At 43.4% G+C, this 26419-nt stretch overlaps 2 protein-coding genes across 6 annotated transcripts; one reads left to right on the top strand and one right to left on the bottom strand.

Annotated features, from left to right (window-relative positions):
- Positions 1–12049: 12049 nt before the first annotated feature.
- Positions 12050–17179, bottom strand: kcns3b (potassium voltage-gated channel, delayed-rectifier, subfamily S, member 3b). Of its 5 annotated transcripts, none has more exons than XM_061812565.1 (4): positions 17056–17179; positions 16621–16816; positions 12958–13960; positions 12050–12885 (listed from the first exon to the last, which is right to left on the bottom strand). In XM_061812565.1, the coding sequence occupies exons 2-4, from the start codon at positions 16677–16679 to the stop codon at positions 12454–12456; spliced, it is 1494 nt and encodes a 497-aa protein (XP_061668549.1). In that variant the 5' UTR covers positions 16680–16816; positions 17056–17179; the 3' UTR covers positions 12050–12453. The 5 variants fall into 5 exon arrangements, with proteins under 5 accessions (XP_061668549.1, XP_061668550.1, XP_061668548.1 ...); XM_061812566.1 differs by having other exon boundaries at positions 12050–13657; positions 13760–13960; positions 17056–17178; XM_061812564.1 differs by adding an exon at positions 14311–14459 and having other exon boundaries at positions 12050–13960; positions 17056–17176.
- A 3-nt stretch (positions 17180–17182) lies between these two features.
- Positions 17183–23493, top strand: LOC133496695 (uncharacterized). Its single transcript, XM_061812560.1, has 21 exons — positions 17183–17326; positions 17412–17470; positions 17564–17650; positions 17820–17938; positions 18002–18142; positions 18261–18323; positions 18404–18574; positions 19366–19468; positions 19600–19820; positions 19883–20039; positions 20297–20508; positions 20582–20702; positions 20860–21083; positions 21257–21371; positions 21614–21783; positions 21852–21949; positions 22177–22307; positions 22774–22963; positions 23029–23170; positions 23234–23333; positions 23401–23493. The coding sequence occupies exons 1-21, from the start codon at positions 17304–17306 to the stop codon at positions 23472–23474; spliced, it is 2721 nt and encodes a 906-aa protein (XP_061668544.1). The 5' UTR covers positions 17183–17303; the 3' UTR covers positions 23475–23493.
- Positions 23494–26419: the final 2926 nt, after the last annotated feature.

Here is a 26419-nt window from a genome sequence, read left to right as displayed (position 1 = left end):
AGCCTGTGACGTTCTTTCATCAAAATACCCCACGGATCAAGAAAGACTTCATATTTTAAACATCCTCGTTCCAGTATGGTGAAGTATCCATCCATCCATCCATCCATCCATCCATCCATCCATCCATCCATCCATCCATCCATTTTCTTTTCCGCTTATCCTCACAAGGGTCGGGGTGAGTGCTGGAGCCTATCCCAGCTGTCAACGGGCAAGTTAGGAGGCAGGGTTATACCCTGAACTGATTGCCAGCCAATCGCAGGGCACATAGAGACAAACAACCAATCGCACTCACAATCACACCTAGGGGCAATTTAGAGTGTCCAATTAATGTTGCGTGTTTTTGGGATGTGGGAGGAAACCGGAGTGCTGGAGGAAACCCACGCAGGCACGGGGAGAACATGCAAACTCCACACAGGTGGGCCTGGGATTGAAACCGGGACCTCAGAACTGTGACTCCAACGCTTTATCATGGTGAAGTAATGAAAACCAAATAAGTATTTCTACTCCTTATTCATAATACTGTTCGTATGTGACTTATGAACACAAAATACAACACCCCCCACACCCCCCACCGCCACGTCACCCACAACATCACGAGCAATCAAGTAAGTGCAGTGCAAGTCGTACCAATACAGAATACATAGTATTTTACAACAATGCTTAACTATTTTTGTCATTTCACATGTTCCTTGGGCTGAAAATCAAAGCGTGGAGAGTCTCTGACAACAAAATGCACTGGTGCAGTCAGTGAATACGGCGCTCAGTCAGATGTCCCTCAACCAAATCTATCCTGGAATTTTTCATCCCTTGAAGTAAACAACATTTCACCCCTTGACGATCAACGAAAACAACCAAAATTGTTTTTTCAATTACGGCAGCAAGTAGCATGCTATGCACTCTCGTGACTATTTCATTACTTTAAACGACCCTCAAGCAAATCTATCAAAATTTTCCAATTCCTATCAGAACGCTGAGTATTCCCTTGTTTTGTCAAACAATACTCAACTAAATGCACGTTGATTTTCTGATTTTTTTTTTTTAAAAAAAAGCAACATGTAATAACACTGTTATGACTATTCCAGCACTTTTTTTTTCCCGGCCAGCCGGCCCTCAACCTAACTGATCCTGACTGTGATTCCTAGCACCAATCTGACTTCTATCCAAACTTCCCCGAGGCCAACTTTCCCCACTCAACATTCATCGTGTAATAAGCCATTAAATGATACGCATACGCATCTGCTGGGATGAAACTCATAAAAGCATCAAATACAAGAAATTACGACGCAATGCCCGCCTCGTAACAATCGTTGATTTCTTTGTTTCGTGTGCCCAAATGAAGACAGTGTCACATAAATCCTGTTGGGTTATTGTGCGCGTCCATCAATTGCGGTATTTTGCGCTGATGCGCGTGAATCTAAACAAGAATTATCGACTCCCTGAGAACAAAGAGAGCGCTGTTAGTTCAGTTTGATGGCAACAATTTACGCCCCGTGTGTTATTAGACAAGACATTTGGCTCGCCCCGCGATGACGGTCTCGCTTTACATGTTCACATAAATACGCTGAGCTGACACCATTAACGCTCATTTATAAAAATGTTCCTTCAGTTATGTACAGGACGGATTTAGGATTTGGACCCGCGATGTCTTTATTCAATTGCAGAGAGTACAAGGCATTTGGCAACCTCCTGCCCATTGACAGCTGCGATAGGCTCCAGCACTCCCGCGACCCTTGTGAGGATAAGCAGCCGAGAAACTAGATGGATGGATTGGTTAAATAAACACATCATGGGCAGATTACCGTAATTCCCGGCCTACAGAGCGCACCTGGTTATAAGTCTCGGTACACGGAAAGAGTTTAACGCCAGCACCTTATAACCAGGTGCGCTAACGCTAGCGCTGCGCTGACGCTTGCCCTGCGATTGCCTCCTGCCCGTTGACAGCTGGGATAGGCTCCAGCACTCCCGGCGACCCTTGTGAGGATAAGCGGCTAAGAAAGTGGACGGATGGATTATTCACGATATTCTTCTAAATCGGACGTGTAGGTGCATTTCATTAGCATTTGGTATTGTTGCCTTTCAAGCATATTACTTGGTTCCAAGTTTTTCCGGAAGCTTCTCGCAATAGTTGGCAGGAATTGTGGCCATTCATCCTCACCCAATCGGTGCAAGTAAGCCAAATTTGTAGGCTGCCTTGCTCGCACATGCCTTTTCAGGTCTTCCCGTTCATTTTCAGCAGGACTGAAATTTGCTGGGATATTAACGTTATTATCCTAAAGCCACTTTGGCACCAAGTTTCATGCGGTTGTCCAACGGGGAGACCCATTTGCACCCAAGCTAACATCCTAGCTGATGTCTTGAGATATTCCTCCTCGTCCTACTAGTGAGGTCAGAGAGTGCACTAGTACACGGGAAATTCATTGCACTAGAAGCAACGCTCCAACGGTTTTTAATACTAATGAAAAGGAGGTTCAAGTTGCAAGTGATCGAGAGTTTTGTCACTGGTTTTTGCCAGTTTTTGCCAGTTCGTTGAGTATGCTTTCCCGCATCCAGGGTTACTCCGCCACTGCACCATTATAGTCCAGTCACGCTTTTGGTTATGCTCTTCAGTTGACTCATAGTTATCGGACATTGTTTCTTATGTTTTGGATCCTGCTTTCTTGGACTGTGTTGTCGTGCACAACTTTCGTTTATAATAAAACCCACTGGACATCATGTCCTCGTCTGGGAGTCCTACATTTGGGTCCGCCCGTGCACCGTTGGTTCCTGACAGAACCTCCATCAAAAGCTGCAAATTCGAGTCCCCTGTGGGCAGAATTAAAAGTCCACATGAATTAATTATTCACAAGGTCATTTTATTGGCTGATCACAGTCATCACAAGAGGGGGCATGACCAGAACTGTGCTGGCCAATTAGTCACTGACTAAAACGTCTTTGGCTTTTGGTCTCACTGCGGCTCCACGTCCATTTAAGACGGGAAAAGCAACGCTCCGTGTAACAGATCCTTGGCAATGTCTAAACTGTTATGGCCGGAGCGACCTTGAGGGAACGGGAGAAGCGTGTGCGGCGTCCTCACTTTGCAACCGTGATTGGCTTTAATCTATTTCACATTGTGACTTTTAGAGTGTCGTCATAGCGCCAATGTTATGACGCCGCAATGTTAACTTTTCAAGGGGATCCGAGCGAGCCCTTTGAAAAGTTTTGCTTTCTTTTAAGCGTTCAGCATATGCGGTCGTAACACAAACGTCGCCCGTTAAGGTAATGATCGATTATCCCCATCAGTTGTTCGAATTAAATTAGATGGAGGATAAAAATGTCTACTCGTGTGGAAACAGCAAGTGACGTGAAATGAAAACCGCGGTGGGTAAAACCGTAATGCACACTGGGGTCCAGGGAGGACATTTATGAATTCAATAAAGCCATGGATTCTCATTGATTTTGAATTACAGACATTTATTGGCGCTCCCAAAAGGGCTGACTGGACACAATTGCATGGTTAGCGCTTAATGATGTCATACATACCGAAGTGAGCTAAAACAAGACTTGCAATTACTGTGGCAGTCAACTTTATGAAGTTTGTTCAAAGCAAACTTTTGCCGTGTGCACAACTTGGCCACCGGGGACAGTATGACCGCACAACTAGTGTAGTTCAGTCAACTACAGAGGGACAAACTACCGGTATATAACCCTGTGAGCATTCATCTATTGTCTCTCTATTGCGCATTGATGGACAATTCCAATATCGGTTTGTTAAAGAGTGATTACATTGCATAAGAAATGTGTTAGTCTATCTATGGCGTTTATTTGTGTTAGCAGTGAGCTAGGGAAGACAAAGTGGTGTGTTTTACATACACAACATGTAATTCTCAGATTTAAACTCATTTTCACAGTAAGCGTCAAACCTTTTATCCAACCATCCATTTTCTTAGCTGCTTATCCTCACAAGGGTCGCGGGGAGTGCTGGAGCCTATCACAGCTGTCAATGGGCAGTGACCGGCCAATTGCAGGGCACATTGAGACAAACAGACGCACTCACAATCAAACCTATGGGCAATTTAGAGTGTCCAATTAATGTTGCATGCTTTTGGTATGTGGGAGGAAACCGGAGTGCCCGGAGAAAACCCAGGCAGGCACGGGGAGAACATGCAAACTCCACACAGGCGGGTCCGGGATTGAACCTGGGACCTCAGAACACTTTCCAGGTGATCCACCGTGCCGCCTGTGAAACCTTTTAATGGCCACTAAAACCTCCACTTCCCCCCTACCCCTGTACACCACTAGAGCAGGCGCACGAAGAACATGCAAACGTTCAGAAGTTTCAGACCTCTCTACCGCGAGACAGACTTGCCAACCAATTCTTCAGCTCGCTGCTATTTTCTCATCCTTCCTCCCGTCTTTAGGACTCATTAGCGGGATTCAAAGCGTGAGCCGCCTGGCCTTCTTTTTTTTTTTTTTTTTTTTTTTTTTTTTTACTGCCTCCATTAGATTCCCGCTCTCACCATTGCGGCTCTCCCCGGATAGCGAGTGCTCCATCACTTGCAGCGGCAGAAGCAAAACCCGCGGCAGCCGACGCCGTGAACTGGATGTTTTTCAGCCCAGCAACTTTTCGCGGCCACTTGGGGACCGCCCAGCATCGCTCGGCTCCCGCGTCTCTCACAAATCCATTACACAAATGCACATTGAGCCGGAGGAAACGGAGTGAGAGACACTGTTGGACCATTTTCGCTCAAGTTCATTTGATCAAGACAAAGTAATGTGTAGTGTACATCACAGATTGCTGGTAATTTGTCTGGTGTAAAGTGAAACAAGAGGCCGTGATGCACGCACGTCCGCGCACGAGAAGCTGTGTTATGTGGTTGTGCTGGTTTGCTTGAATGATGACTTTAATGTAGAAAGGGCCCTGAGGCTAATTGAAATACATCAGGATTCCAATGTCATTACCGGGTAAGTCACTCCCCAGAGTCCAAGGCGAGGTGAAGATGCATTTACCTCCCTATGACTTATTGCTCTTCTCGAATGTGGACCATTCCACCCATACGACTTTTACTTAACGCCTGCAGCCGACAGTGACGTGCTGGTCTGAGCTATATCGTAGCTTTCAGCCCAAACTATGTTCTTCATACTCCATTTCCCACATGCCCAGTGCCTCCAGCGTATAAATCCATAGAGGTTTGGCCTTTGCCGGTAGCAATTTTTTTTTTTTGTAACAGCAAAATACAATACAATACTCTCGCTTTCACTCTACCAAATCAGATTTCAGCCTCTACGTCTACCTTTTTGAGGCTGAGGGCTACTTCGTGAGGGGCTATGTGACCTGTTTGCGGCAAATTTCAGACTCAGTTCATGACACGTACATCAAATATTTTCATTTTAATTTATGGTAGGAAATGACATTACAGGTATTTTAAAATTTTAATTTAGGTAAGCAAGTCAGATTCAGAATTTAAAGCACAAGTAATAGTGACAATTTGTGGCCTATGGTATTTTTAGAACATACCTCGCGGGCGCTGTATATGGTCCTCGCAGGCTACCATTCGCCCGCGGGCACCGCGTTGGTGACCCCTGCTCTACTTGGAACTATTAGCGCAGGTTGCTGCCCTAACATAACCTTTTCATCAGCCTCCGTACACAGAAAGAGTTTAACGCGAGCGCTGTGCTAACGCTAGCGCGGCGCGAGCGTTAAACTCTTTATGTATACGGAGGCTTACAACCAGGTGCGCTCTGTAGGCCAGTATGACAGTCTGAGCAGTCTTCTTGTAAATAACGCGCATGCGCGTATATTTTGTAAACTTCCGGCAAATCTGAAACATCCCCATCCATGCGTCAACATGTGCCCCTTGACAACTTGTCACCGAGTGTTCATGTTTGCTCTGGATGTCTCGGAAAGACAAACACAGCGAACGTACATATATGTGTACATCTTTTTATCAACTTTAATTTTAAGGTTAGGATACAGTTAGGTTATAACGTATGTTAGTTCCCTCAATGTAGAAGAAGGGGAACTGTGAGACCGGGAGATTTCCCACCAAGCGTCAGCTACGTACCCAGAATTCCCCTGTTAGTAACGCATGCGCATTAATCACAAGGAGACTTTTCAGCACGCGGGGAGCGCTCAGACCGTCACACCGGGAATTACAGTAATCTGCCAAGGATGTGTTTATTTAACCCATCCATCCATCCATCTATCCATCGAATTTCTCAGCTGCTTATCCTCACAAGGTTCGCAGGAATGCTGGAGCCTACCCCAGCTGTCAACGGGCAGGAGGCGGGGTACACCCTGAATTGCTTGCCAGCCAATCGCAGGGCACATGACGACAGACAGCAGTCACACTCACAATCACACCTATGGGCAATTTAGAGTGTCCAATCAATGTTGCATGTTTTTTGGGATGTGGGAGGACACCGGAGTGCCGGGGAAAACCCACAGAGGCACGGGGAGAACATGGAAACTTGGAAACTCCACACAGGTGGGACCGGGATTGAACCCGGGTCCTCAGAACTGCGCCGCCTATTTAACCAATCAGATTCCAAATTTGCATCCGGATAACAACAGCATTCAGTATTGATAGTTTTTGAAATCCTGACGAGACAGCAGCGGTACAAAGAGACGGATCAAATTGGGTAAATCCCCAGCGGAAAACTCCCCATCTCGCATTTGCACTTCACTCAGTGGAGAGCAAGCTGTGAAGAAGCCCGAGCCGCCCGTTGTGAAAAGCTAACTCGATGTCGTGGGCTAGAATATGATACTAAATAAAAACGAGACGCTGCATAAAAATAGAAATATGAGACGGGCAGGAGTCCATGTCTGTCATATGAGAATTCCCAAGGCAAGACGGATGTTTTGGCTTGTAAAAAAAAAAAAAAAGAATTGTTACTGCGCATTGTTGATGAGCCATGAAAGTCTTTAACGACGCCTCATAAAAGAACACTAATGGAAATATCTTCCAGACTTGCGGCCGGAGAAACATCAACAACTGCCTGAAAATAAGTCCGGCGGGCGAATACAGCGTTGACGATGATCCCGCGTGACGAAATGGCTTAAATAAAAGTTATTGATTTTCTGATGTTGCCCGTCGTGAAATGGAGCACAGCGTAGCTGACAGGAAGTCAATTGCGCTGTCACACCTTTCATCGCGCCGCTTTCCTTGTCCTCCATCTTGGGTGGTTTCGACTTGATTGGAGTTTATGGAAGGATGACGCGTCACTCGAGCCTAATGTCAACAAGTTTCCTTGAGCAAAATAAACTTATGAACGGTATAGGACAGAAATGTAAAAATATTTTATTACATATTGCATTGTAGCGGCACAGTGGGGCAGCTGGTAAATCCCGGCCCCGCCTGCGTCGAGTTTGGATGTTCTCCCCGTGTCTGCCTGGTTTTCTCCGGGCACTCCGGTTTCCTTCCACATCCCAAAAACATGCAAGATTAATTGGACACTAAATTGCCTATAGGTGTGATTGTGAGTGTGGCTGTTTGTCTCCATGTGCCCTGCAATTGGCTGGCAACCAGTTCAGGGTGTACCCCGCCTCCTGCCCGTTGACAGCTGGGATTGGCCGCAGCACTCCCACCACCCTCATGAGGATAACCGGCGAAAGAAAATGGATAGATGGATCTTGCAAAAAATAAATTCTTACAAATTGTGAGGGTGCTCCCAAAAGTGAGTTGATGCAAATAGTGTAACAATGAAAAGTTTTGCTAGGTGTTAATGTCAATTATGTTTAAAAATAAATGCGTATGAAATGGTGTGATGTTGTGCGCTATAACAGGAACAGGACGTGGAAGCGCACTTTTATTTTGAAAGGCAGAACTTTCTCTGTCATTCATTCTTTTTTGTTCTTTTCAATGTCATTGATGGTATGAGGAATTTTGTGTTTTAAAATGTTCATTGTAGGGGGGGAAATGCCGTTGAACTGTCGGTGGAAGATCTGAGAAACACAGGAAGTAGGCTGCATGCTTTATTTTGAAGCCGCACTTGTCGTGTGGCGGGAGGGACGACTTCCTCTTGTTTGTGAGACTTCAGATTATAAGAGTTTTGAGAGTAATTGTGAAGAGAAATCTGGGAACATCTGTGAATGTGTCTCTTTTATAATACGGAGAGAAGATTAAACCAGGTGGAGATCAGCCAACGTGTGTGTCTTCTCATTCATCATCCAAAAAAAATACACAACGCAGAGTTCGACACATTACATGCATACATTTTTCGGACCATCTCTTGGTTTTCTTTCCTTAGTTTTGCCTCCCACGAGTACAAATTTGTAGTCAAGACTGCAACAAGTGTAACATCAGTGACATAAGCTGCAGGGGAAATGGTGCAATATATGTACGTTAAGCGTATGATGTTGTTTTCTCAAGCGAGTTAGTGCATTTGGCCGCTCCAGTGTAATGGCGGAGGGGGACGTTACGCTATCACTGTGAGCTGCTGCTGCTGCATCATCATCTCGGACTCCTGGCAGAGATTACATACGGCGTCACCGTGACCGCCGTGCCCGTAAGCGTCCACTCAAGACGACGCATTTGTTCAGGGCAAAGTAACATCGCTCGCTGAATTCTGAGCATTTATGTGCCCCCCTCACACCGATCCCCAGAAGGCTTCATCCTCCCCACTGGAGGTTTCTCGCTCTAAATGAGCACATAGAGACATTTATTAAGACGGAAAAGGAGTTCTAAAGATAACCATATACATCTATCAAATGTAAAACGCTTTTGCAATTTCATTTTCTAGCTTTATGGCTCGTAAATCAGCAGTGATTCAGATGTGGCTTCAACTTTTTCATCCATGTTGGGCCCTCAGGTGACACCCCTTTTAAATGACAGTAAAAAAAAAAAGAAAAAAGAAAAAAAGTTTCTCACCACATGTTCTGTGGACTGCTAATTCTTGGGTGTTCAATTTTATGAATCAATAAATATGGAAAAATAAAAATAAGTAATATTTCTTTTATTTATATAATTAATGTAATCATTATTTATTTATTTAGAATATTTTAAGTTCAGCCATTATTTTAGGGAATTATTATTATTATGACTAAAGAGTATCCATGTGAATGAGTGAAGGTTGGTTTTAAAGTTGTAATGTGTATATATATAAAGTAAGTTTCTTTCAGCTTGTCCCTTTCGGGGTCGCCACAGCGTGTCATCTCAGATGAACGCATATATATGTTTGGCACAATTTTTACGCCGGATTCCTTCCTGACGCAACCCTTCTCAGGGAGTGGAGGCCCCCAGTGGGATACGAACCAGTGCTCTAACCACTGAGCAATATATATATATATATATATATATATATATATATATACACACACACACAGTATATATATATTTTTTAATATATATCATTATGACTCCACTAATAAAGGCGTAGTACTTGACTACTTGGAGAGTTAAGGTGATTCACTACACTGCTATACACACACAAAAAAAATGAATATGATTTAATTTTGGTCTGATAAAATTCTGTAATGATAGGGATGTATGCACGAGCATAAGAGAAAAAGTATAATGTGTGGTCAGACTCATAATTTTAATATTCTGGATGGACTCATATCCATGCAATAATGGTCGATGCCACTAAGTGGGCCCAAAAAAAATGGCATGTAAATTTGACACACCACAGATGGGAGTAATGTGAACAAACCTACAAAATTTGAATGGAAAAAAATTAATAAAAAAGCTAATTACACTTTACAAAATCAGGCTTCAAAATTTTAATAATAAGCGTAACCTCTCGGCTCTCAGACGTTGTGGGTGTGTCCAATGCATGCGCCAAAATGAATTAAGCATACCGAGGTGATAGCTTATACCATGTAAAATCATGTGAGGAGGCTCAACTTCAAAATTGAATTGTTATTGTGGACTATGATTATAAAAACAAGCACATGAGTCAACTTACCCCCGTTGTCGGGGGACATAATGTCACAGCCAAACGATAGAGGAATGGTCGGAGGAACCCGGGGAGTTAGACAGTCAGCACTGATTGCAGAGCAAAATAATAAAAATGAAAAAAATATATATATTCACCTCAGAAGAAAAAAAATATTTTTTGGAAGGTATTAAAAAAATGTAATCAGATTTTTTTTAAATACAGTATTGTAAAAATTTGGAAAAGAATTTAAAAAAAACAACAAAACAACAATTACGTTAGTCCCCTGGGTTCCAAATTGGGAGTATGTGGGGGTCCACTGTATTCACAAGAAGAGTCAACCTGATATTGCAACTTGGAAAGGAAAAATAAATAAATCAAACAGCCCACACTGCAGGATAATCACTCAAAATAATCTTTTGGAAACATCAGGTAACTTTGCTTACTTTAAAGTCATTGTCATATGTTTTATTTTAGTATTTTTTAGTAAATTGTAATTGTATATTTTTTAGTAGTTTTTTTTTACTAAAATAAAATGATTAATCAGGAAGGGGCAGGGTGGATGGTCCAATTTGGGCAGATTATTTGTATGTGTACCTCATTTTAATTGCTAGAACTAATTGATTCAGGTTAATTCTAAGAATGAAAAGAAACTCATTTCGTTAAACAGATTGAAAAACTAAAGTGCACGTCAGTAATAAACATACTGTGCGATTTCTGAATTGTGCGCCGTCACTTGGTTGACTTTTACCTTTGTGTTTTGAGACAAAAAAATTGAGGTTCTACCAAGCTTTCTGGAACAAATTTAACTTGTAAGTCAAGGTACCAGTCTTTTTGTAGTTTTGGTTGAACTGCAGTTTATTCAAGCAGACGGTGCTATCAAGGGGGGGATGTCAATAACTGTCAGGTAACATCACTTTCACGTCATTTTAAGATGACTTCATTTCTAGAGAGTCACGACCCAAGGAAATCATTAAAGTAACCACCGTGAATGTTGTGGGACAATTTGAATGACATTATTGCAAGGAGTCTCTTGTTTATATGAACATGAGTTTAAAAAAAAAACAGCCGTCCAAAATGAATGCGTTATCATATTTTCAAATTTACAGGCAATCAGTGACGTGTCAACTAATCAAGGGTTAAGGTGGCGGCGTCGCTACTTTTGCCATACGCCAAATGCTGGATTCTGAGCGAGTGGACAAATCAATAGCAGATCAAGCAGAAAAGAAAAAAAACAACAACACGAACATTAGGAGCCTGCCGCATGCATCATTGGAGTTTTGTCAAGTAGAAAATGGGCTTTCGGGCCTCGGAGCAACGTTCAGGTGATTCCCTTGTGGCTGGGAGGGATCGTATGTTTTAATGATGCTGCGGTTATTTTTCTCCTTTTTTTAGGGGGGGCCTGGTGGAAAAAAAGAACACAACAAGCTCTTGCTGGGAATACATTGGTACATTGATTTAATTCCCTCCGTGTACAAGCTTCCCCCGACTTCATTAACTAATATAACAAATCAATAATCCCCAGCGAAATGAACTGAAATCCATGTTGTTCCTATAGAAAAATGACACTGTTTGGTAAACTATTAATTGCAACAGTTATTGTCATATACGGTATTTTCCGCACGATAAGGCGGACCACATTATAAGGCGCACCTTCAATGAATGTCCTATTCTAAAACTTTTTTTCATATCTAAGGCGCAACGCATTATAAGGCGCATAGAATAGACGCTACAGTAGAGGTTGGGGTTACGTTATGCATCCGTTAGATGGACCTGCACTAAAGGCTCAGTATTGATCCATATATAAGGTGCACCGTCGTCTTTTGAGAAAATTACCGGTTTTTAGGTGTGCGCCTTATAGAGCGGAAAATACGGTAATTTGATCAATAATGGTAACGACATTCTATTTAGCTTTTTTTTTTTTTTTTTTTTTTTTTTTAAATGGTGGTATGGCGAAATTACTATTTCAGAGAAGTTACTGATGATTTTAAATTTTGGGCATTTATAGTAAAGGCAGTCCTTATTGATCGGAAAAAACGGTGGTGGCCTAAAAAGAAATAAACTTTTTTTTTTAAATCACAGTAAAAAGAAAAGTGCATAAGAGTAAAGACAAATAGCTTCATGTAAATCACGTGCGTTGGAAAATTGATGTGTTGCCCAGATACAAGTGCTAAAATGACCCAAACTACTCATCAAACCATGTACACTCTTGTCTTTATACAATCATAATAACCGTAAAGACATGCAATAGTTGACACATTCACACAGATTCATTCATAGCTGAGAAATAACAGCAGTTATTTGGCTGTCGGCTACGAAGTGAACGCAAAATGGCTGCTTCATCCCGGCAATCAAGCTCACAGATGCCTCCGGTGTATTGCAAGAACATGACAAAGTTCTCTCCAGTGGCATTAACTCTAAAGACAAGTTGTTTAAGAAGCTCCCAAAAAAGGGAACTCGATCACTAAGATGCATTTGTGTACGTTTTCACGGAAAAGTCATGTAGGTCCAAAAATGTAATTAGTATCTCCAGAAAACACCTAATGCTAAAGATGTGATCGCGGGTTCAAAACAAATCGCAAGTCAAAGTACCGCGGCATTTCACAGTTCGGTATTTGAGTTTTCACGAGTATCAACGTAGTACATGTCGAAGTCCTGTAAGCTCGAGGCGTCCGTGTTGTCCCCACCGCTGCTTACGCTGTTCCTGAGAGTGACGCCCTCAAGGAACGGATACACCTTATCGGTGAACAAGTCGCTGATGTTGTAATAGGGGAGGTCCGGGTCCTGTCTCTCCGGTTTGGGGATACATTGGTTCTCCATGGCTTGGTTCCTCTGGTAGTACTTGGAGAACTTATTGAAAATGATGGTAACGGGTAGCGCAACCACTAAAAGTCCGCAGATGATACACAAGGTGGCGACTATCTTCCCCACCAGAGTCACGGGGCAGGTGTCCCCGAAGCCCACCGTGGTCATGGTGATGGTGGCCCACCACCAACCGGAAGGGATGGTGCCCAGGTCCGTGTCTTCCTCCTCCTTTTCCGCAAAGTAGATAAGGGCGGAGAAGATGGAGATCCCTACGGAGAGGAAGAGAAGAAGGAGACCCACCTCGTTGTAGCTGTGACGCACGGTGGCGCCCAACGCTCGCAGCCCTATGGAGTGCCGAGCCAGTTTGAGGATTCGGAGGACCCTCATGAGGCGGAGAACCTGCACCACTTTCCCCACGTTCTGGATGTCCTCGTTCTCCTCAGCGGCCTCCTCGTCTGCGTTTTCCAGAGCCAGGGTGGCGTAGAAGGGCAGGATGGAGGCGACGTCGATGATGTTCAAGGGGTTCCCGAGGAACTTCCTGGGAGAGGGGGCCACGAACAAGCGGATGATGAACTCGGCCGAGAAGCACACGATGCAGATCATCTCCAGGATGGCGAGGACCGGGTCCTCGATGGGCTTGTCGTTGTCGTCCACGTGCTGAAACTCGGGCATGCTGTGGACGCACATGGCGATGATGGACGTCAGTACTACGCTAAGGGACGCCAGTGCGATGATCTTGGACGCTCGGGAGTGACCCGGATCCTCGAGCCTGAGCCAGATGTAACTCCGGAACTGGGCGCACCACGCGCCCTCGAACTTGGCCAGGTCCTGATCCAGCGCCGACAACTCCGCCAGAGACGAATCGAAGCTGGGCTGCCGGCCGTCCTCGCTCCTGGCGTCCCAGTCCCGGTGATGGATGTACTCCTTCCTCTCGTGGAACCAGTTGCTGCAGCAGTCGGCCAGGTGGAACTCGTGGACGCCCCAGTACTCGATCTCCTGGCTGAAGGAAAACACGCACACGTCTTCTATCATGTGCAGGCGCCCAGTCTGGTAGAAGTTGAGCACACAGAGGAACACCCGGGGATTCCGATCAAAGTAGTACTCCCTGTCGGCGGCGCTGTAATCGTCGCATAGCTCCAGGATGGCCGTCTCGTTCCGGCAGCGCAGCAGGCGGCCGAGACGCGTGTGCGGAAACTGCCGCAACGTGCCTCCGTCCACCTCGAAGTGAAGTCCTCCAACATTAAGGCGAAGCTGCTGCTCACTGTGGCCGCGCTTGTGGAGGATTTGCCCATAGCCCATCTTCCTGAAGACGCAGAGGCAGTACCGTGTTATCGTAGAATGCATTAGTCCTCCGAAGGAGCGAAATCAATACTGCACAACCAGACACACACGCACACGCAAAAACACACACAGGAAATGCAACTGGATTATTCCCAGAAGCTTTGCATTCGAGGTGCAACAAGTTAAACTGAAAATACACAAAGAGCACTTTTCCCTCCCTTCATCTGCTTTGGAGTGCTTCCTAAAACTGAAGGAAATATAAATATGAGCGCACGCTTCCATAACAGCAACATGCTTTCCTCAGTGGAGCACACTCGTTACAGATTCTGAGAACTTTTAATCGCATGCGCAGTGACAGCACAAGACACCCACCGGGATTCGGATGCTCGCTTTCCATCAAATCGAACTTGGAGCCGGACCCCGCGGTCACATTGTCGTCCGGACGTTGGGCTCAGCGCGAGAAGAGGAGCGGCGGCTTCACGACGGGGGAGCCGGTGGAGCCACGGAGGCTTCTTGGCTCGCTTTTAAAGCGTGCAGGGAGGGGCAGAGTTGGAGGGGGCGAGAGAGCAAGAGAGGAAGAGGATTGCTGATGTGTGGGAACGCCCAGCGGGGGATGATGTCACGGTCCAACTGACCTCATCTCGAGGGCCTGTCTCATGTAACGTATATTTCACTAAAAGTCACAATTTAACGGTTTTATAGGGGTATACAGTAATATGGATAATTGGCTCAGGAGTGCCTGCCCACGCATCCAGTGTGAAATTAAGCAACTTAGTAAATCTTTAGCCGGCACGGTGGATCAGCTGAAAAGTGTTGGCCTCACAATTCTGAGGTAGTGGGTTCGATCCCAGACCCACCTGTGTGGAGTTTGCATGTTCTCCCCGTGGCTCCATTGGTTTCCTCCCACATCCCAAAAACATGCAACATTAATTGGACACTCTAAATTGCCCCTAGGTGAGATTGTGAGTGCGGCTGTTTGTCTCGATGTACCCTGCAAATGGCTGGCGACCAGTTCAGCGTGTACCCCGCCTTCTGCCTGTTGACACCTGGGATAGGCTCCAGCACTCCCGCGACCCTCGTGAGGATAAGCGGCTAAGAAAATGCATGGATGTATCGTAAATCTTTACCATCTGTCTTCTGATTTTGATGTCATTCTGATTTGGTAAGCAAAGGTGCAACGCTAGCAAAGATGAACAACATTCACGTCATCGGGCATTTACGTAGGCTCTCGACATTTGTTGGGGGTAACTTGTGTTGGCTGATGTCATGCGCCACTCCTCCTCATTATTGATTAAAAAAAGTTGGAACTGTAGTATCTACTTTTGTGTACTCGTGTATGGGGACTGCCATTTTTAGGTCTTTTTATTAAGGAAGCGCGACTTTGCCAAAATGTGACATGTGTTCACTACTTTCTGCCCACTTTAAGAAAACGATTAGTTGGGAGATATTAAGCAAAGAGAATTATCAATTCAAATTTATTACAGCTACAAAAATGCACCCTAAATCATGATCTTGAACATCAATATCTACATTAACATGCTGATGTGTAAGCTCATTATTATGCTTTTACATTCCGACAGAGTTCCATGACGCGCGATATCAGCAGGCAACTTCCTCAAGTCGCATCAACATCCCTTCCGGTCTATAGATGATCATGATTTTGCCCAAAATGGCCCCCGTTTCATCAATTTATCCATCCATCCATCTATTTTCTTTTGCAGCTTATCCTCATGAGGGTCGCGGGGAGTGCTGGAGCCTATCCCAGCTGTCAACGGGCAGGAGGTGGAGTACACCCAGAACTGGTTGCCAGCCAGTCGCAGAGCACATAGAGACAAACAGCTGCACTCACTATCACACCTACGGGCAATTTAGAGTGTCCAATTAATGTTGCACGTTTTTGGGATGTGGGAGGAAACCGGAGTGCCCGGAGAAAACAGGTACGGGGAGAACATGCAATTTCCACACAGGCGGAGCCGGGATCAAACCCGGGTAGCCAGAACTGTGAGGCCAACGCTTTTCCATCTGAGCCCACCGTGCCGGCTTACCAATTTATCATTATTTAATTTTTATTCCACAAACACAATCTTAGTCAGAGTAGCGTGTTTTGACTAATGCTGGCACATACTGGCTTTAAATGTAGCTCTCTTTAAAGTTTATGAGAGTGGGTGGAGCCATATGATTAAATTGCCACCATAATTAGCAGTATGGAGACTTCACACAAGTTAAGCAAAGCTGCACTGAGGATTGTGGGATGGACAGAAAAAAAAATGCAATGTTACGACTGAGAGCTTCCGAGATTTTACTTTAGAACATTAACAGAGGTTAACGTTTTGCCACATGAAATTTAAAGACCATCAAAATGTTCCTGACAACATTGCCTATAAAAATTAGCATTTTATAATGTTGACAGTTTCAAACTGATACTGATTACTCTATTTTCATTATTTCCTCAGGAAAAATAGTTTCTTAATCTGGTCTCCAGTATGATTCAATCTGCCTAGCAACAAGTGACTTTGCACAAAAGACAGGGTGAAAAGAGTTTAAAACATATATATAAAAAAAGGGGCAGCATGTCATCAATTCCAAATGTTTGTAGAGGACATTTATGTGCATTTTTTTTTATCAGCGGCGAGTGACACCCACAAATGTGACATATTACTCTAGACAAGGACGTCACCTTACAGCCCATAAAGCAGAATCCTCGCCAAGTGTCCTCCCGTGACAGCCGCTAATGTTCGCATCGTGCACGGCGTCAAGCTGTTTAAGTGTCCGTCGGTCCTTGAAGGCAGGGATGGGATGTCACGTGACTTGATTGTCCTGATGCTGCTCCACAAAGCTCACCATCTGGTTTTCTGGTGCCGAAAGCTCGAAAACAACACTTTCTCAGCAAAAAAAAACAACAACAACACTTGAGTGGTCCCAAAGTTGTCGCTTTAATGAATTTGTTAATGTATGTAGTATTGCACATATCTTCACGTCTGTCAGTGACAGTTTAATGAGACTAGTCAAGAATATGTCACTTTCACTGCATATATTCAAATAATGCCCGTTTAAGTACATCATGCCAGAGAGTTTGCCGCATGATGTGTGCAGAGAGACCCAAGTGATCATTCCTACCTTTGCCCTCTGGTCTTAAAGGTCCGGGACTCCGGGGAGCCGTCCAATCGGGCTGTGGTTGCCTTTGGGTCAGTTAGGCTCTGATGCAACACACCTGTGTGCAGTTGAATTTTTTTTTTTTTTTTGCAGCAGCTACTTCCTGTCTGTGTCTGAAAGCCTTGCTTGGGGGGGGTCACCACAAAGGTGTTTAAAAAGCTGCAGGGACAGGCACTCAGTGGTCATCCACTCTCCCCACCCCTGTCTGTGCCATGGCTGCAGTGTTTGGATTTGGGTTTGTAGTGGTCCCTTGTCTTCAATCTTGTACATGTTTTGTCTTCTTAGTTTAAGAGTAAGTCTTTCTTTCTTTTTCTTTCTAGGTGGCTTTTTCTCCTTTCTTTTCTTGGAAGTATAGAGGGTCAAAACACCCCTGCCCCATGTAGGTCAATTTTATGATTTTTACATATAATTCTATTTTGATACCTTCTTCCCTGTTTAACAGAACTCTTTACTATGATGTCATTTATGATAGATATTCACACAAAATGCCTTGGAAATATAATGCGTGTAGATGTTCGTCCGCCTCCTGGGCAATCTCTGGAAGTTTCTGTTGTTGTTGGTAAGTTCCAAAAACTATGTCTTTAAATTTGTGGGGGGAAGTTTAGGTTTAAGGTAGATATTTTTTTTTTCAGCTTGTAGTTGTATTTAATTTGGGGGGGGGGGCAAGTGGCATTCTTTTCTCACATTGTAGTAATAATTCTTTACTCCTATATATTTTTCCGTTTTAGCTAACTCTGCTGTTAAGCTGACGCAAAGTTTGGCAAAGCGATGCGGATTCAGTATGACACACAAGCAAGGAACAGTCATGATCTACGTCTCCCTTCACAATTGTTTTGCTCAAAACTTGGTAAACATAATGCAAATTTCAAGTTGTGTATCAATATAGGGTTCTAATTGAATTTTCTTCTAGGGGGATGGCTACAGAACGGTGTTAAATCTCAGGCTCCATTCTAAGACGATGCCTCAAGATGAGGTGTACCAGCTCACCGAAACCTGCCACTACAGGGCACGGGCCTCCAGAGAGATTGTCTGTGACCGCAACTATATGGAGGTAAGTGAATGCGCCGTGACCCCCACAAGGGATGAGCGTTGTCTGTCACATTTAGTTGTCGCTGCGGAGGTCAAAAGTAGAGATGGACGCCCGCTTACACAGTGACCTCATTTTCTAGGTGTCCATGAAAAGGGCCCTTCCAGATGATTACGCCCTTCCACTCCATGCTGTTCCCAAGGAGGTTAGCACGATCCACGGTCACATGAACCTTCCCCCGCTGCCCCAAAAACACTTTTTTTTTTTTTTTTTTTTTTTTTTCAGAAAAAACTGATTGACTTAGGCTTCAAAATCACATCGCTGGTGTTCTTCACACCTGAAGAGAAAAGGATGACTCTGCAAGAGGCCCACAAAGCCGGCTACGGCGTCGCCAACACCGCCACCAGGTTCATCCTGAGAAGTTGCAAGTCTGCGCCTGAGACATACAAACAGCACGTGAGTTGACTGGGATTTTTTTTTTTTTTTTTTTTTTTTTTTTTTTTTGCGCTGGGGTGCAATTCATTAAAGGAAAAACTCAAACTAGACATCTGTGATGGGCAAGTAGTGTGGCTAACATTTCTAAACATTTAAAGTCAGTTAGGGCTTCTAAAATTTTGAGCACATACCCGGTCAAGTGGTTTTTCTGGGAGGGTGAACAAATGTTGACTTGGTAAATTAATCTTGGCAGCCCTAAAGTAAATGTACAAACCACAATTGGAAATGCTTGGCTTGAGGGTGCGCTTTTCAGATTAGGACACACTGATTTAATCAATAGTTCTTTTTTTTTTTTTTTTTTTTCTTGCGAGCCTTCAAACTGAATGTTCTAAATGGCCACTGAGCTACAGTGTCAGTAATCAGCAGTTTGTGAGAAACTCTGATGGGGATAAGTTGTCCAGTTATGAATTTTGGTCTTTTAGCTCATTTGGAAGCCATAGTTGTGTGTTTTTTTTTTTTTTTTTTTTTTTTTTTTTTTTTTTTTTTTTTTTTTAACATTTAAAAAAAAAAATGGAGACAACTGTGTATACTAAACCTACTTTTCACACTTGCTAGCTTTTGTTTTGTTGCACCTCAGTTAAGTGGTCTGGGTTCAAATCTCAGGTCACATGTGTTTGTCTTTTGTTACAAAGGACTAGTATAGAACTATGCATAGGTAGCTTTTCTTAGGTGACAGCAGGAAACTCCAGAAATTGAAATGTTGAACTTTGACTTAATTATGGTCCTTGTAATGTGTCTTTTAAAATCTGCAGGTAGCAGGAGTCCCCATGTCTGTGCTGCAAGCCTCTGCCATCCTTGAAAAGAGGTGGTTCAAAAGACAGATCCCTGCAGCAGCTGCTTGTCCTCTCCAAGAAGGTAATGAATGAGCTGCAATGATGGAAAGTTTAAAAAAAAAAAGCATAACTTTGAGTTGTATTTGGAATCTCAAACAAGGGGTCCACCCACTTAAAATGGGCACTTTTGGTGCTGTTGTCCCTCTGTTTTAGGGAGTGTTTACTTCACAGAGAACATGATCAGCTGGTTCCTGCCCATGCGCATCGACCCGCTCATTTCCTCTGAAAAGGTTCGTCTTCTGGAGGTGCACTTCGGCGTGGACGGAAGGAGGCTGGATGCCGCCGAGTTGTCGGCGCGACATTACAACCTGACAGTCGACGACATCTACGTCGTGGTCCAAATTCCCATTGGCGCGCCAGGCGGCTTCTTCATGGTCTGACGCACGGAAAACCATTTGAACCTTTGTTGTTGCTAACTTTTATTTAATTTTTCTAGAGTTTCATCCAGAATAATCAATATTCAGTCTCTTACGTGATTGAGCCCATGCTCGAGTTGCTGTGGGTTGAAGAAGCCACCCGCGAGGACACAAGATACAAAGTGCTCTTCCCCATCATGACTCCACCAGAACCTCAAGCGTTAAAACTGAAAGATGGTATATCTCATGAATTGTGTTGTGATGGCTTGATTAACTATACGAATCATACACTTTGTATACAGGAAAAATCAATCACTTTTTTTAAATTTTCAAACTTTTCCTTGGCTCGACAGATGTGACAGCACATTTGTGATCTTAACTATTGAACATGATCAATTCTATTTATTCCAAGCACTTCTGGGAGGAAACGGCCCTCTTAACACCCCCCCGTACATCAGGATAGTCTTGTAGATGTACTTCTCCCCCCCCAACAGACACTGTCCCTGAGGAGAAGGTGTTCAAAGTGACTCTTGGCCCATTAGCATCAGATGTGGTTCTGCTCAACGTAACCTTCGACGACGAGCTCCTGTCAGTCCATGACTGCAACGAGCGCGGCTTCAACGTGGAGGAGCGCCGTTCACAGACCAGCGGCTTAAAGTTCATCTCTCTCCAAGTGTCCTTCGCGGACCGGGTCGTGAAACAGACGGTCAGCCTCTCTCTCATTCTGCGCTTATACACTGTCAAAATACTTTCAAACACTGTAAAATTTCTCCTTGCAGAAAGAAGCAGGATCTACGGTTTACTCACTGCACCTGATTTTCGGCCTGGCGGTCCTGCCCAAGTTGCTGCCATTTTGTCACACTGCTCATCTGAAGGCCAGATTAGGGAATGGAATGCGTGGCAAGTGTTAATTAATATCTGTTGGGTGAAAATGGCAAGACCTACAGGATTTGTACTTTACTGTTGGCGAAACATTACTACTAGCTTGTCCTTTATTCCAAATGTAATTTGGATGCTTGCACGTATCCATTTTAGTGTATTTATTTTTTTTCTTCAGTTCCCAGCCCGCCTGCATCTCCACTCCTACCTTTAGCTACCGGCGGCTGCGACACGGAGAACTTCTACATTCTCGTGCAATACGGAACAGAAGGCCACAACTTCCAAACTAATCTAGGGGAGCGCACTTTGACTGAGAGTCTGGCTCAGGAGTACGGCTTCAACAGCAACCAAACGCACTTCAGCATAGTGGTGCCGTTTTCGTCCCCTGATGTCGTCTATGAGGTGCGCAGGCAACCTAAAGCAATGGGACACTGTTTAAAATTGCTGCGCTTTTATTTTTTATATATTTTTTTAATCATGGAATGCTAAGTTCATTTCACCACTATTTGAAAGTGGCTTGTCTTGAATAAGCACGGTTCTTTAATAAACTTGGCAAATGTTCTCCCCCATTCCAGGCTATCGAGGGGCCGTCTATCCGGAGCACACTTGATGTAGCACTGATTAATCCCGAAACCAACCTCGATCTCAATGCCTTCACTCTGACGTGTCTCTTCAACGTAAAACTCACAGGTTTGTCTAAATTCTGAAATCTCCTGTTAAATGGAGAAATTCATACACCTTTCAACAGTTTTTGCTGTGGTTGCATCTTGACAGGAAAGCAATTAAAGTGACCAGGTTTTGGAGAAGTGTTGACAAATTAAAACTAAATGGAATGGGCTTATGGGGATGACCAGTCTTTAATCAAAAGGGGACAAATGTTTGGTATGCTTTTTATTTTAATTTTTTTTTTTTTTTTTTTTAACCCCCCCCAGTATGTTTACCGAACGGAACAATTACAGCAGTCGCCGTCAAACTGGCATCAGTCCCCAGCCTGAACCCCAGTCAGCTGACCCTACTCGACCCCAAGTGTGGGCCGGCCTACAGCAACGAGCGCTACGCCTACTTCGTCTTCACAGGAAACACCTGCGGTACCACCCGGAAGGTAACAACCTGAGTACAAAACAATCAATCTGAGCCTGACTTTTGTTCTCTATCCCTTTTTTTTTTAAGTTCTTATCTAATGCAATGCTTTATGAGAATGAAATCTCTCTGCCGGAGACCCTCGTACGGCCTAAAAGGAACAGATCAAATGATGAACCTCATTATACGTGAGTTGCATAACATTTGAGTGTCCTTTACTTAAATCCTCAAGCACACTAAAATAACTTATGAGAACCTTCACTCTAACCTTGTGTAGTGCACATGTTGTAGCGTGCCAAAAAACAAGTGATAAAAGCACTTATAGTCATTGTAGATATAAAAAGCTGAAGCTCATTTCATGGTTAAGCAGTTGTCAGGCAATTTATTTTTTATTTTATTCCCCTCCTTTCTCAAGCTTAAGCATTGCATGTTACTATGACGTCAACGCAAGTCACTCCGTGGCTTTCCGCACCAGACCTCGCAGGAATGACCCGTATGCTGAAAATGGGAGAGGCGAGCTGCAAGTGGTACTGAGGCTGGCTGTGGGTACGTGACGAGCTTTAGCAAAAGACTAAAATTTGATAGTGTTCAAATAAGATGACTATTTGGCAAGTGAATGGTACTGAGCTATTGAATGGCTTCCTCTAAATGGTCTGCATGCAAGAAATTGGAATAACAGACCCCTGCCAAGGCCAAACAATCCTGAACATGTCCCTCTGACTTGTTTCCGTGTCACTGCGCCCTTTGGTCCGTAGCGCAAGTGGAATGTAAACATGAACTGGAACTAGTTGTACAGAATTTGAAATGCCTGCAATCAAATTCCAGTTTAATGTAGGGGGGAGGATGTATGGAGACTCGCTGATCACTAGACTTAGTGTTTTGTTTGGAGCTGACAAAATCGGTCATCACGTTTCGAATGCTTTAACCACACAACTACAACGTGTCAAAGCTCTCATACCATGTAATAAGCTGATAGTCTCAATGGTTTCTCCCACTCCACATTTTTTTTTAGATGACTCCTACAGTGAGTTTTACAGTTCCCCAGACTACCCAATCTCAAAGTACCTGCAACAGCCGTTGTATTTTGAGGTGGCGCTCATGAGTTCGAGCAATCCGAAGGTGTCACTGGAGCTGGAGACCTGCTGGGCCACGGTTGACAAGGACAGAAAATCCAAGCCCAGATGGAATCTAATCATAAATGGGTAAAAATGAAATGTATAAACTGGTATTTTGAGTGAGTTTTATTAATGTTTCTCATGCTTGACAGCTGTCCAAACCCAGTCGACCCATCCCAGGTAGTTTTCCATCCTGTGTGGGAAAACGACAGAGTGGAGTACCCATCCCACGTAAAGCGCTTTGAGGTCCGCATGTTTGCCTTTGCTGAAGACCAGAACAACTTGAACGAGCAGGTATTTAATTTTTTCCAAGCATTGCTCATATTCAAAACGACTTAGCAACCTTTGTTTTTGCAGCTTTATGTCCACTGTGATGTGGAGATCTGTGACTCGAGAAATCGCCTAAGTGAAGCGTGCAAGAAGAGGTGGTGTTACGGCCAGGACAACAAGATTAAAGGTGGGGGATATATTTGTCATTTTTAATACAACAGATTTTTGAAATGCCTTTTCCTCTTCTGTTCTAGTTCAAAAGAGAGCCACTTCGCATGACCAAGACCTGATACAAGTGTCTTCTGGATGCATCTCTCTATTGCAATAAAATACTTTTAAATGGGAAATTACAGTGGTGTACTTATTGGGCAAGCTGTGCAAAATGACTTTAATCTGTCAAGCATGTACTGGGGACATTAAGTCTTTGTACAAAAGTCATAATGGCTGAGTAGTAAAATTAAATCTAGTGTGCAAATGACCAGAGAAGCAAGTTTTTATTCAATTTCATTAACATACTTGTAGGATTTAATCTGTAAAGAGTTGGCCTTTGAAAGGTTGAAGTGTTGGCTGCAAAGCGAATTCATATTGTGCATTTCATACTCTGCAGTAACTTGATGTGCCTTTTTATACACTTCAAAACAAGGGTAATCTCTTAACATTCAAAACTACGTATAAATTTGCATACAGTGACAGAAATTGCCTTTTAAAAGAGGAAAGGCTCAAACCGTTTAATAGTACATGGACTTAAACATTCACATGGCAACTTATTCCATTTGTGGGAAATAACTGCTGTGCTCCACTTTTTGACAAGTTTGAACTCAAAACCCTCCTGAGTTTATATTCAATTAACATTTTTCATGCCTTTAGCACTTAAACCATTTACTGATGAATAAGCAGCAGCCCTATGAAATTTATTGTAAAGCTGACTGGAAGGCTGTGTAAAGACTTTAGAATTGAATTTTTTTTTTTTTTTTTTTTTGGGGGGGGGGGGGGGGTCCAGCCAGAAGACCATTTACAATAGTCAAGTCTTGGACTTGAGCTAAAAGCATGGATGAACTTCTCCCAGTCTGCTTGACACATGCAAGTCTTCATTCTACTGATGTTCTTTGGTAAAAGTCTTGAGTTTGACAGGTCAGAATCTATCCAAATACCAAGGTTTTGGACTTGCTTTGGTTTTTAAAGATAGAGTCCAGGTATTTACTTACTATAATCCTTTTTCCTTTATTGCCAAAAACTTTTTTTTGTGGTATAGTTGAAAATTCAGCCTCAAGTTATCTGCTTTAGACAGTGTTACAACACCTCAATTGAACTTTAGTCATCTGGAGATACTGCTAAATATAATTGCATAGTATAACCTGCATAGTTATGATACTCAGAATCCTGTAAATTTTGACCTGAGTGTAACATACTGGCTGAACCGGTGGGGTCTAAGAACTGACACTTGAGGGACCCCATGAGACTGAACATTTCCAGTGGTTAAAAAAAAATCTCCATGTAGGATTTGAACCATTTAAGGTCTTCGACATTTAATTCTACTCACATTTCCACCCTGTTCAGCACTGTATTATGATCTACCATGTCAAAAGCTGCACTGACCAGAACTGACACCTTTCCTGAGTCAGTATTCAATTCTATATAACATTTTCAGGAAAAGACAATGCATGTATCCATCCTTCCATTTTCCAAACCTCACGAGGGTTGCGGGAGCACCATAGCCAATCTCAGCTGTCATCGGACAGGAGGTGGGGGACAACCTGAACTGGTTGCCAGCCAATCGTAGGGCACATCGAGACAAACACCCGAACTCACAATCACACCTCGGGGCAATTTAGAGTGTCCGATTAATGCATGTTTTGGGGATGTGGGAGGAAACCGGAGTCCCCGGAGAAAACCCACTCAGGCACGGGGAGAACATGCAAAATCCATGCAGGGAGAGGCGGAGTTCAACCTGGGTCCTCAGAACTGTGAGGCCAACACTTTCCAGCTGCTCCACCTTGCCGCCTCAATACATAAAGTGTAAATATACATTTCTTGAGGGGCTACTCACTCTAAAATGAGTTATGTTACACTGTTCTTTTCTGAAAACTTGTGAAAGGATTGAACATTTCCCATTTTTTTCTTAAATCACAGTTTGGAAGTCACCCAGTGGTTTCTTCCATCTTCATCGTCATGGGTATTGTATGTGATCATTTTTATGTAATCACATTTTAGTCCACAAATAGCTTCTTTTGAAGTATGTCACATCACTAGTTCAAATAATTCCATTTTTTCCCCCACTATTACAGAGTTCAATGTACAAAGACCCCAACAGTTCTGGAACATGACCTTCTCAACACTGATTTTGCTCAACACTAGTTTATACAACCTTTTGGGTCACGATTGTTGGTGGGGACACACTGTGCGGTGTCGGTCATCCCGAGAACCCCACACATTGTGACTAGTAAGCGCACACCTTTTTTTGTGTGGATTCTATATTTTAAAAAATCACTTTCTTCCTGGGGGAATTTTCCATAATTAAATGACAAATTTAGGTATTTGTGAAAGATGTTTTAATTACAATTTCAAGTTAGCTTTAACAGCATCATACTCAGTTTTTTCACTATTGTAAACTTGCTTTACACATTTAAATACATGCATGTATTTTCTAAGAATTACATTGAAAAAAATTTTTGCATGCTGTGCTTTGAAATTTTCAGTTTTCAGCTGTGAAATGCAATTCAAAAACTTTCAATTAAAGAGAACACTAACTGTCCAACCTTGTCATGATTTGTATAGTCTTGACTCAGTTTTAGCCTGAGACAAGTCTTGAGGACAAAACTAGCATCTGTCCAGGGCCAGTTCTTGGATCAAATATTTAAGGGGGCAGGCAGAAATGTTGAGGTATCGTGCCTAGCCATGCACCAGCAAATTTTCTCCCCTTGTGTGATCAGGTTAAGTGGTCTGATTGCACTGTCAACCCCCAAAAATGTTCAGTTAGAGAGCAGAAGTTTTAAACTTGGTTCTTAGAACATTCACAAAAACAGCATAATGTAGATAATCTAGAGGCCAATGTCAGATTGGTCAGGCATAGAACTGCACAACTAAAGTTTCTGGCTCTTTCACTCCATAGTGACTGCTGACGAGCACTTACCTCAAGTCTTGGGCAGTTTTCCCCCCCTAAAACTACACAAGACTAATGATGAAAGTACAAGTCTAAAATTTAATCATTGTTTTGACTTACAAGCTTGAGTTTAAAAAAAAAAAAAAAAAAATTCCTGGTCAAGACAAGTGTTG

Source organism: Syngnathoides biaculeatus, chromosome 23, assembly GCF_019802595.1.
Source record: "Syngnathoides biaculeatus isolate LvHL_M chromosome 23, ASM1980259v1, whole genome shotgun sequence".
Classification (NCBI taxonomy): domain Eukaryota; kingdom Metazoa; phylum Chordata; class Actinopteri; order Syngnathiformes; family Syngnathidae; genus Syngnathoides; species Syngnathoides biaculeatus.
This window is presented reverse-complemented; position numbering and strand designations above follow the sequence as displayed.

Coding starts and splice junctions, on each gene's coding strand:
- kcns3b (XM_061812562.1), bottom strand. CDS start 16,679: ATGCGAACATTAGCGGCTGTCACGGGAGGACACTTGGCGAGGATTCTG. Junction 13,961..16,620: donor AGGATTCTGCTTTATGGGCT/GTAAGGTGACGT, acceptor CTGCGTCTTCAG/GAAGATGGGCTATGGGCAAA.
- LOC133496695 (XM_061812560.1), top strand. CDS start 17,304: ATGGCTGCAGTGTTTGGATTTGG. Junction 18,575..19,365: donor CTGAGACATACAAACAGCAC/GTGAGTTGACTG, acceptor TAAAATCTGCAG/GTAGCAGGAGTCCCCATGTC. Junction 20,703..20,859: donor ATTAGGGAATGGAATGCGTG/GCAAGTGTTAAT, acceptor TTTTTTCTTCAG/TTCCCAGCCCGCCTGCATCT.